At 51.8% G+C, this 11,871-nt stretch overlaps 1 protein-coding gene across 3 annotated transcripts in view; it reads right to left on the bottom strand.

Moving 5' to 3' along the window:
- Positions 1-420: 420 nt before the first annotated feature.
- The window catches only part of MRPL11 (mitochondrial ribosomal protein L11), a 101,918-nt gene continuing 90,467 nt past the window's right edge, over positions 421-11,871 (bottom strand). For all 3 annotated transcript variants that reach the window (XM_061549992.1, XM_061549994.1, XM_061549993.1), the window contains exons 4-6: positions 3,777-3,870; positions 2,410-2,569; positions 421-1,669 (exon numbers count right to left, since the gene is read on the bottom strand). In XM_061549992.1, the coding sequence (XP_061405976.1) occupies positions 1,552-1,669; positions 2,410-2,569; positions 3,777-3,870 (372 nt within the window). In that variant the 3' untranslated portion in view covers positions 421-1,551. The remainder of the gene's footprint in view (positions 1,670-2,409; positions 2,570-3,776; positions 3,871-11,871) is intronic.

Genomic DNA, 11,871 nt, shown 5'->3' with positions numbered 1-11,871 from the left:
GCAAGCAAGCACTATATCACCTCGTGTCGGACAAGGGCTCTTGAACGTTGATGTCACCTAATTACTAAATTCCATTAAGTTGGCCTCTTTATTCGTACGACGCAGGCCTTCACTCACATTTGCATGCTCTGCAAACAGTGCTTCGTGTAAATGAAACCAAAATGTCGAATTCTCAGCGCTGAAAGTTTGCCAAATGAAGTGAAAAACTCACACTTGTTTATTTTGTGTGTGTGTGTGTGTGCAGTCATTGGTGGTGACCGAGTTGAGGACCCTCATCAACTCCCTACTCCGCTCGACGACCGAGTTTAGTGATCGGGCGACGAGAGCACCTGGCTTTGACCCCATGCCCCCAGCAGTGCCGGCTCAGCGTCCGCTGCCCGCGGTGCCGGCCACCCGGAGCCACCCGCCCACCGCCGTGCGTAGGCGTCTACAACGTTTATTTGTTCTGGGTTTTGCGATGAACGTTCACATCCGCTTCAAAACGTCACGACCAACTCCGCCACCGCGGGAGCGCAACTGCTTACGTACAAGATGACCTGGGTGCTGATAGACAAAGATCCCCCCCATGCGTAGCCTTAACAGACTGTTGGGGCATGCGCTGTTGACGTGTAGCACATATGAAGACAGGCAGGGCACACGAGGGGGTGGGTGGCCAGTACCACGCCCGGCCGCCTTTGTCTCCCCAGTGGCGATGTATACACACTGCACCAGGTACTCATTTGATGCCGAGTTCGACCTAGGGGATGCCCAGGACCGGTTTAGATAATCGCCACCGGTGTTGTCCGTGAGCGGGAATCGAATTCGAGTCGCCAGGGTTCGTAGCGTGGCGCGCTGACCGCTACACTACCGCTGATAGCGCGCACACACACACACACACGCGGCTGCAACATCCACTGGGGAGACTGTGGAGGGGGCAGTGGAGGGGACTGTGGGGGGGGCGGACGGCAGTGCGCTGGCTGCGAGCGATATCTGAATCGCTCCTGGGCCCCCCCCCCACCCCAATAACCCTTCAACAACCCGCACTAACCGAAGTGAAGAAGCACGGTTGAACAAACTCCACGACCAACACACCATGGGGGGGGGGGGCAGGAATGATTCTACATCCGTAGTGAGGACGACGACGACGACTGCAGAAACGCCACGGCACCCATTCCCACCGAACGCAACGCGGCCCCTGCTAGGCGAGGTGGGTTAGGCCAGGTCCGCGGGCAGCTTCCGGTCGGGCGCACTTTGGTTGAGGTCGGGAAAATGAATTTGTCCTGGTTCGATTTTAGTCCAGGTTTATTTGGGTCAGGTCAGGTTGGAGCAAAGTCAGGTCAGGACACAGGTCAGGGAGTGAAAGGTCAGCTCTAGGTGTCTTTGTATCAGGTCAGTGTGAGCACAGGTCTGGTGGATTCAGCTGAGGTTAGCTAAGGTCAGCTAAGTTCAGTTGAAATCAGGTCAGTGGAAGGATGCCTCAAAGATCAGGTCAGGGAGGGTCAGTTTGGAACATTGGTCAAGTCAGTTTAGGTTGGGTTGGGTGGGATCTCGTCAGTTCGTGTCCACATGGGACTACTTTTTGCGCAAGTTCTGCAGAGCCTCAGCAGCTGCCGCCTGGTCCTCCTCCTCCCTCTTCTTGATGAACACTTCTCGCTCCTCCAGGAACACGCGGTACTCTTCAGCAGAGAGGCTGCACGCAGCGCACGAACGCAGAGCACGAACACAACGCACGCCACACACGCATTTGCACATGCACGCATGCACAAACAGATACACACGCACGCATGTACGTAGGTGCGTGCCGATGCACACCTTCTGTGGGGTTCCCTGTGCGATATTCACGAGGGCCTCCAGTTAGTGAGCCGTGAGTGAGCCATGAGAGCAGTGTGTGAGCCGAGTCAGCCTTAAGTGTGTCCTGAGTGAACCGTTAGTGAGCTGTGAGCGAGCTGTGAGCGAGCTGTGAGCCAGCCATGAACCGTGAACCATGAGTGAGCTGTGAGCCGTATGATGTGAGTGAGCCTTGAGTAAGTCTTGAGTGAGCCTTGAGTGAGCCTTAAGTGTGTCCTGGATGAACCGTGAATGAGCTGTGAGCCGTGAGTGAGCCGTGAGTCCTAAGCGAGTTGTGAGTGAGCCGTGAGCCATGAATGAGCTGTGAGTGAGCCATGAGTTAGCTGCGAGTGAGCCATGAGTAAGCCCTAAGTGAGCCTGAGTGAGCTGCGAGACAAAAGGTGAGCCCTGAGTGAGCCGTGAGTGATCTCTAAACGAGCCATGAGTAAGCCCTAAGCGAGACATGAATGATTCATCAGTGAGCAGCGAGCGAGCTGTGAGTTACAAAGTGAGCCACGATTGACTCCTAAGTGAGTCGAGAGCTGTGAGCCAAGAATGAGTGAGCCGTGAGCCCTTGGCGAGCCAGGGCGAGCGACGACTCACAAGGGGACGACCTGCAGGCCGAGCGAGCGAGCCGTGCCGATGAGCGACTTGCACACGTTGAGCACAGAGGTGTCGCGCACTCGGAACGGCTCGTCCTTCGCCTTGATGCACGCGATCTCGTAGATGTGCTTCAGCGTCAGTTTCCCGGCCACCTCGTGGCCTGGGCGAGGAGGAGGTGACCGCGACAGAGACGCGGGGGGTGAGTGGGGGTGAGCGTGGCATGTGGGGGGGGGGGTAAGGAGATACTGGTGGGTAGGGGCGGGGGGGGCTCAGTTTTAGTGGAGTCTGGGTCGACATCCTGGGAAAAATATTGCTGGTGCCCGGCACACCACATCCTGTATACCTGCGATGGATGTAGCTACTGGTAGTTCACGTGCCTACTCCGGCCTATTTGCAAGGAAAATAATTTGGTCAGAAATGAAGCCCTGGGTAGATGTGGGTTGGTGAGTGGGTGGGGAACCCCTCGTGTAAAGAGGGCTCGAGACTCCGTGTTGTTATCCAGGGTTACTGAAACATTAACACGGTCTTCTATTCACCATGTGACCAGCAGAGAGCGCCATGAGCCCAGACACAGGACCCGGTGAGAGCCGGTCTATAAACACGTGCCGTGTTTCAGTACCACGTTTCGAGATGCAGTTTCACCGAGACGATGCCATACAAATACACATTGCATTCTGTGGACTCACACAGGGACCCACAGACTCACACAGAGATGAAGATAAGGCTGCGAGCATTGCCCACGCAACGTCGCGGTCACGTGACATGTATACAAGGCATGATGGGAGGAGTTGTGCCTTCGTGCTGTATGTGAGTAGCACACCTTCGTGTGTTGTTAAATCACGTTAAGATCCATGAGTGACGACCCCTATAAAAATTAACGGTGCCAACTTCTTCTCTGCAGCGTCTTGAGATGCAGTCGCTTTTAGTAGCTGTGTAAATCCAAAATGCATTGTTCATCGTAAAAAGAACGCAAGGGACACCCAGGCCTTTACAACATGACAATAATAACCTCAATGATAAACACATTTAATAATAGTCGTGTCATTTGTTTGTAACAAAAAGCCTCTCCGAGTCTCAAGAATCATTTTCACGAAGGACCTGCATTGGCACTTTGCCCAAACCGAGCGAAACCACGGGGTGACACGAGTAGCCCCAATGCAGCCTCGGGGGGGGGGGGGGGGGGGGTGAGCCCTGCTGATGGGCGCCCGTCCAGGTACGAGGCAGACTCGACCCCCCTTGCTTCAGCTTCCGAGATCCGACGATATTGGACGCGTTCATCGCGACGTGGCCGTATACTCAACACGACGTGACTGGTCGTGACCCCTATTTGTCTTCCCCCCCCCCACCTCCACTTCAGGTCCCCTCACCCGTCTGTCGCGCTCCCTTCTTGATCCCGGCGGCTGCCTTGAGGAAGTAAGACGTTGTCGGCTGACGAAGCTCCAGGTCGTACGTGCGATCGGGCTACACAGGAGGGGCCGGGGGGGGGGGTGGGTGGGGGGAGATAAACGCATTTTACAAACCACGGCCAGTTCCTAACGCTTTCCAACTCCGTCCGACAGAGTTGACGCGTCAACTCTGGGGACGACAAGAACTCTCGTGAAGATGATCCAACGCGAACGGATCTCGTCCATGGGCTAAGAGCGATTCTCCTCCTTGTGAGCACCGCGTGAGATGGCAACACTTGGAGTGGTCCCAACACCTTGAAATCGCCGGCAAAAGCGAATTATGCAAGGGCAGGAGAAGACAGAGGCAGGTGAAAGCAGGCCAGTGAAGGATTCTAAAACACTTGTGCGAGCCATCTCTGAGCTAATCCCCAATTCGATGCGGAGGCAACGGAGGGGAAGTTGGGGATCGGAGCGATGCGTCCACGGTTATGAGCGCGAGCGCGAAGCATGGCTGCTCTGGGCTGCATGGCGCAGTGTAAATGACACGGGCTTAAGTGATGCGCACGCCCTGGTCGTCGGGATCAATCTCAAGGCGCCAGCGATTACTGTGGCCAAACGGACCGATTGGGCCAGTGCCGTCGGCTAGCGTGTGTGGGACACACGCACACAGCAGCCTTATATATACCGTGTGGAAAGGACTCGTTGGAAGGTTGAGACAGATTAGGGAAGGCCACCAGGCACAGGTTCGGATATCGCTCGCCACCGATGTTGTGCGTCGGTAGAAATTGAACGGGGAGATTATTGGGATCATCGCGTGAAGTGCCGTGATCCACTTATATTACAATCTGACCGCGCGAAGCAATTCAAAAAAGAGTTTAATCTCTCGGCAGCTTTGTGAAAAAGATAAAAAGAAGAATGTCCATGGAAGATAGCGCAGCGGGCACTGCTGAAGAAATGAGGAATAAAGAAAGAAACATTTTGTTGGACTTTTTCGCCATTTCACGACACAATCGTGCCTGGGAATAGAGGGTGAAAAGCAATTACGGCACAATCTCGAGAGCGGAAATCTATCAGCGACACCGTGTTCAGCTATTCTAGTTTTTTTTTTTTATCACGGGAAATATTTATGCACGTACGCACGAGGTGGCAGGGGAGGACGAGGAAAATGAGGTGGGGGAGGCGCGGAGAGGACGACGAGGGGGTTTCTGCATAGCATACAGATACGTGTATTGGTGTTCATTGAAAATAAACGTATTAGCTAACTCTACCGCGAGGGTAGTTTGACCGTACTTCACCATGCTGGTCAGTGCGGATTGATGAAGGAAAACAGGGACCAGGGTCTGTGCAGACATCGCTCGCCACTGACGTGAGACGGGCCCTGGCATTGAACCCAGGTCACCCGGCTCCACCCCAGTGGTAATCTCAAATAACGTTTCAAGCGAATACCCGAGGTGTAACAATTCAACCCCGGGCAAATTCGATGAATTTCCACAATCCAGGGCTGCGATTCGATTCAACAATCAATTCGTTTTTTTGTTGCGTTTTCACCGTCTTTTTCTTCCGTGTCGTTTCTCGTCATTTCTGTGCTGTTCGTCCAGTTTTGTTTGCTCCATTGGCCAAAATGAAACATTAGCATTTCATTTGCATCAAACAAACATTGATTCGTGCACACGCAACTTGATGCATGCACTGCGAGCCTTGAAAACGGCAACGGCCCGATAATTCTAATGCATCGATACACCCCTGATGATTAGGCACGGAGCAATACACTCCCCTTCCCACCTCCACCCACACCACCACAGTACAGTACAACGCATTCTCACAATTTGGGGTAACATCGCGTCCTAGGTTCCATCTCATTTGTTTTGCCTTATTCATTCCAATTTGTCTCGACATGACTTTGGCATTTAATCTTAATGGATCGTAACTGACCGATTCCTAGATGCACAATTTGATACGCACACATTGTACACGCATCGATTTAAAATCGATGAATGGATAACGCGCACAACAACAATAGTATTCGCTCATTCATTAATTGCAGGGAAGCCTCACCCGAGTCTCAAGGCTCACTTTCAGGAGGGCCCTGCATTCGCGTTTGGCCCATTTGGTGTGATGCGCATTATGTGCGAGCAGGGGGGGAAATCGTGGGAGTACCCAAGCAAAATCACACATATGAGGAGACAGCACTCAAAATTCTGCCGCCACGGTGACGAGATGTTAACTACCTCGCCCGGTATACAGGAAGTCGTGGGTTCAATCCCGACCCTGACGCCTGCGTATTTGGAGTTTGTGTGTTCTGCCGGTGGTCGTGTGTTTTTTTCCCCAGGCCCTCCGGGTTTTCCCTCCACATTTTGAAACATGCTTTTAGAGTATTTGGCTGCGATAAATTTCGACATAAGCCGCTTCATTGAGCTATCATTTGTGGCCAGGTCGCTTCTAAAAAAATGGCTATATAGCTCAGTGGGCTTTACCTAGTATAATACAAAATAGTTTTTAGTAGTTCTACGAGAAATTAGAAGTGCACTTGCTGTGCTGCCATCTCCTAGCAACCCTACAGATGAGCAGAGCTGGAGTCTCCAACACGCAACGACCCACGTATGATTGACAAACCCTAGCACATCCAACATTGCCAAGCACGCAACAACGCACCGACGTACACGTCCGGCCACTTACTGTCCGTGTTAGGCTTTGATCTGGCAAAATTCCATCTCTGAAAACTAATTATATTGGTTTGACTGTCATATGATGAGTATTACTGTTAGTAGCAGGCTGGGTAGGAAAGTGCTTCCCCCACCCCATACCGTGAACCCTCTGCAACGAGTGGCGAGCGTGGCTACCGCCGGGTTGCTGCGTTTGCCGCTGTTTTTGCGCTTCCGTGAGATCTGCATGGATTCTCCATCTTGTGATGTGATGCCGGATCCAGATTTGGCGGGGGGGGGGGGGGGGGAATAGAAAATATGTAATATGAAATAAAGAACAAAGGGCACCAGTCGACCCAGTTTAAGGCATTCAGAGCATGATACGTGTTGAGCGTCAAGCCGTTCATTCACTATGTATAAGCAGGGGATGTTTTAAATTATTTCTTTCAAACATTATTCGTATTATTTTTACCGTAATAGCCTTACCACCGCCTAGAGAAAAAAAAACAGCGACGCAATTTGTAACATTTTATTTAATACGACAGGTGTCGTGCACCTTGCGACACAACGTTTTATGATTGTACAATGATGGCGTGCGCGCAGTGACAAAACATTTGAGCATTGGACGTGGGCATGGCCAAATGAGCGCGGCGATCGATAACACACAGAGAGCCACACGTGGCCTTGATGAGTCAGAGTTATTTCTCTACATGATCCCCTTAATGTGCAGTGAACTAGGTTCATGATGATGATCATCATAATCGATTCCTCAAAGGCTTAATCCCTGCACGAAATAACTCTTTTGTCTCGCTCCTGTAACCTCTTGTTGTCATTCAACAAATTGAATCTCTCGCCGACGAGACACGGGGAGGGCACTGGACCACCGTTGTTTGGCGAGAATGAATTTTGTACAGATTTCTCAGATGTTGTCAGATTTTTTTCCAGACAGTTCAGATTCCCCCCCCCCCCCCCCTTTTCCTAGTTAATGTACAAACAAGATGATTTCAAACACCTGTGAAAAATGTAATAAGTAATACATCAGCCCTTTGTCACTCCACTGCTGGATGAAGGCCTCTCCATGCGTCAGTCGTAGGTACTGTATGCGTCAGCCGTAGGTACTGTATAACCATACATTACCGCACTGGTCGCACCGTGTTGGTGAAGGGGAACCTGAGGGGTGGTCCCAGACCAGGTCAGCCACTGATGTTAGCCATGGCCCAGAATTGAACGCAGATTGTGCGGTTCACAGTACAGTGTGCTAACCACCGCACCCACCACCGCTTCGCCGCCTTGCAAATCATTATTGCTGTAAAATTGAGAAAGCTTTAAATAAGCTTTAAATAAGTAGGTATGTTGAACTTCGTTCGCACAGTACATAGCCAACCGTGGTAATTAGAAGTGCGGCAGAAGGACAACAAAACTAAACACACAAAAAATCATGTACGTGCAACGGAAAAGTCACCCATTCTCGTGGCACAACTCCTCACACTTGAGGCCACAGGCTTCGCGACACCGCTGGTAGGCAGAGCGTGCAGCACACTCGCTTGATTGTCGGGATGATGACGATGACGATGATGGGTTTTGTAGCCGTGGGGCGGTGCTCACGGTTAAAGAGGACACAGGGAGTGCAGCAAGTGGCGGCGATGCTGTGGCTTGAAGATGATTGCATAAGTCTCCTACAGCAATAATCGCGTCTAGGTCGAGTGATATCTCAAACGGCTCTGCTCCTCCACCCCCCACCAACCCCCTGCCCCCCCCCATCCCCCTTCCCAAAAAGCCACCAACGTGCATAGACCAGCCTGGTGAAGTATGATCAAATATTCTCCATGACAGACCGGTCACTGAGAGGCCTTCTTTCAGCAATGGGTTGACAAACGAGCTGTAAATTATTTTAATTGTTATTAAATAATCATGTCCTAAGCCTCACTTGCGCAACAGACTGGTCATCAACATGGGCCATAATATGAATAAATAAAGTATTGTGTCCTTTCATTTGTTATATAGTATTAATTATAAAGGCATTTAATAATTCAATACCGGCGAATGTCAAACCATCTCGGCGCTCAAACAAAAAGCCTCAGCCAGCGATGGAAACCAGGAGTTGTTAATCAATAATAATTTCTTTTTCTTTTTAAGAACCAAATATCGATTCCAAAAGTCGTGGAATCGATGACCGAATCCAGTTCATACTTTAGTAGCCATCAAACCGATTGGCACGCGCGAACGTTCCAACAGCGCGGCGCCAGTGCGGGTGCGATTGGTCAGCGGTGGCCACCGTAAGGCAGAGGTCGCAAACGGGTTTTGATTCCTTACCCGTACCCGGCCGCACCAGGGTCACAAATGGGTACCCGATACCCGTACCCGGCCAGGTACGGGTTTCCGTTCCCTACCCGTACCCTACCCGAAATGAGTGAAAAACGGTTACTCACCAGTGACTCACGGCCTACCCGTACCCATACCCGGCCGCACCAGGGTCGCAAACGGCTACCCGTACCCGTACCTGGCTGGGTACGGGTAGCCGGGTATCGGGTAGGGTACGGGTATCGGGTACCCGGTTGCGACTTCTACCGTAAGGCGCCGGCGACATGCCTCAGCGGTGGCCGCGGTGTGCGTCCCGACTGACGCAGAGGGCACGCGGCACAGGGCTGGACTTTTATTTTCGTCGTTAAGACTGCGGCAAAAACCGATACGTATTTTTTTATTGCGGGGGGGGGGGTGGGGGGGGGGGTTTGGCATTCCGTTATCAACAACGCAAACTCCTGAAATTGACAGGCGTAATTGGAAATTCCACATTCACGCGGGAGGATCTAGCGCCACTGAAGCACGCGCACGGTAATAATGATGGCTCGGGGTGGCGGTCGTGGGTTGTTACCGTCAGGATTATTCTCCGCGTCCCTCCCTCCCTCCCTCCTGGCGGGCGGCTCTCTCGCCGTGACCGATGATGACATTTTAGCGAATCCGCGTGTGTGCGCACTGCAAATAACGGGGGGGGGGAGGGGCATCTCGCGCCCGCCGGCGTCTTCGGGGGGGCGGGGGGGGTGTCACGGGGATCAGCTGGGGACAATGCGGAGCAAATGGTATTGTCTCTGTGATCCCCCCCAACCCCTCCTCCCACCGCCAGTGCCTGAACGCCCCCGTCCCTAACAGCCATCCATCTACCCCACTCACCCACCCACCCACCCTACTCACTCACTCACTACATTGTTTCCCCAGTGGCGGTGTTTGCACAATGCACTCGGTACTCATTTGAGGCTGAGTCAACCAGATAATTGCCACTGGTGTTGGCTGTGAGTGGGAATCGAACTCGGGTCACCAGATTTGTTGCGCAGTGCGCTAACCACCACACTACCGCTCCACTCGCTCACCCACCCCACTCGCTCGCCCACCTCAATCACTCACCCAACCCAGAATACTCACCCACCCACCAACCTCTCCACATCGCACCAATCACCAATGCACCAACTGCCCCGCGGCAACCGCCCTGTCCCACGCCCCAATGCCCGCAGCGCTTCTTGGCATCCGCGGTGACAAAATAACCTCGCTACGTTGCCGTGCACGTGCATGGACACTTACTCAACCGCCGTGCGCCGCCTCCCCTCGCCTCCCCCACCACGCCCCCACCTCTCCCAGGTCTCCATTCACCGCGGTGTAAAAATATTTCACCATTAGCTCGAGCATGGGCCGTGGTGTGTGCCGGTTGCGAGGGGCAGAGTTGACTTTATCAAACGTGAGACATCTGGAATCTCCTCCTCTACATCTGAGAGATGGTCCGATGGCTGGGATATATGGATTTTGTTTGCTGTGGAGATCTGCATACAATTCCTACACTCATTTTAGAGCCTGTCTCCGTCGTGAGTTATGGCTCAGTATTTCTCCCTCAGGCCTACTTTGTGCTGCCTTCATGCTCCCATTCTTTCGCTGTGATGCATTCAATCATATCTGCAACACTGTATGTTCAAACGGGGTCCAGAGCTTTGCTTGTCTTGAAACAATGCTGCTGGAATTTATTGCACTCCAAGAAGGCGGTACAACTGGAACAAAAACTTTTATTTTCGTCGGTTGTTTCGAGCTGTGCATCACAGTATAATATTCCGTCGAACTAGGAACCCCCATCGCGTAAAGACGCGTGAAGAAAGAGGGTCCTCACCTGTCTGATCGGTAGCTCACGGGCAGTGCATCAAGCAAGCCCGACTCTGCCGATGAGAGACTGAACATTGAAACCGGTCCAGAGTTTGCTCAAGGTTGCTAACATTCAATCCCATAAGGCTGTGTTGGTGATAATTTTTTTCACGAATATTTTTTTGTTTACGACGTGGCAAGATAGACATGTTAAATGTATCGTCTGCTCATTGACGTCGTTGTGTCTGTGCTGCATTTCCCAATGACGTTTCTCATTCTTTCCCGACTTGTTTTGCAGCTTAATGTGCATTCGAAATGTTTGTGTGGCATCGCCGTCTCCTGCTATATCCTCTCCACTTTCATGAGCACCGCCTTGTGTGCTTTGATAAAATGTGTTCTCGGGCTTGCAATATGAACCTTCCCTCCTAACCGCGCCCCGATTTCAATGCACGATCCATTGTTATGCCAGTTAACGCATTATTATTATTGACAGTGGTGGTGACAATCGATGTAATCGTTTCATTGAAGCTGCTGCTAAGAGTCGGTCTAAAATCGGTGTGCCCACTGGCGTACATTGTGACGTTAGCGATCTCGACGTTGCGTACGGCAAGGGGAGTCGGAGAGAGTGACGGGCTTCTCTCCAAGGACATTGGGAGCGACATCAAATTATGTCTTCTGCGGACTGGACTGGCGAAACACAAAAAGTACATTAACACGAAATGGAGAACGCATTAATCACCCCAGAGTTGCTTTACCGCAGTCTTCGATGCAATCCAATGGGAATGAATGAATAAAAAAACACTTTACATAGCAGAAGGCTGCAAAGTTTGGAGCATAAATAGTAAAATACAACAGGTTCGTCGGCCAACCGGAAATATCCGCTGTTGGGAATCAGATCAGAATCAGAAGAAGATTAAGTTATATTGGAGGAATCCAACAAGCTATGAAGCTCTTTTTCACAGATGTCCAGTCGGGGACATGCCTGGAATATGGCGAGACAACGCAGCTTGATGTGTGCGACTCCAGGACCGTTGCTAAAGGCGGAGCGAGGGCCAAGGCAATGAACACACCCGAGAGAAGGACCACCTCGGAGATGGAGTGATGAAATCAGCTTGTGCGCAGGCGCTAGGTGAACTACTACACTGCGGGACCGTGAGAGATGGCGGAAGCCAGCACCCAGCAGTGGGTTGATCGAGGCTGATGGTGGCTGATGGTGGCAATGATGATGATGATAATGAATTGTGATGTGCGTGCAGAAACAACAGATTTGCATTCATGCATCTGTGTTCCCTCCTTGTTCTCCCTCCTCGACCGAT

Source organism: Lethenteron reissneri, chromosome 11 (genome assembly GCF_015708825.2).
Source record: "Lethenteron reissneri isolate LAM-NWPU_2019-01 chromosome 11, ASM1570882v1, whole genome shotgun sequence".
In the NCBI taxonomy this organism is placed as follows: Eukaryota; Metazoa; Chordata; class Hyperoartia; order Petromyzontiformes; family Petromyzontidae; genus Lethenteron; species Lethenteron reissneri.
This window is presented reverse-complemented; position numbering and strand designations above follow the sequence as displayed.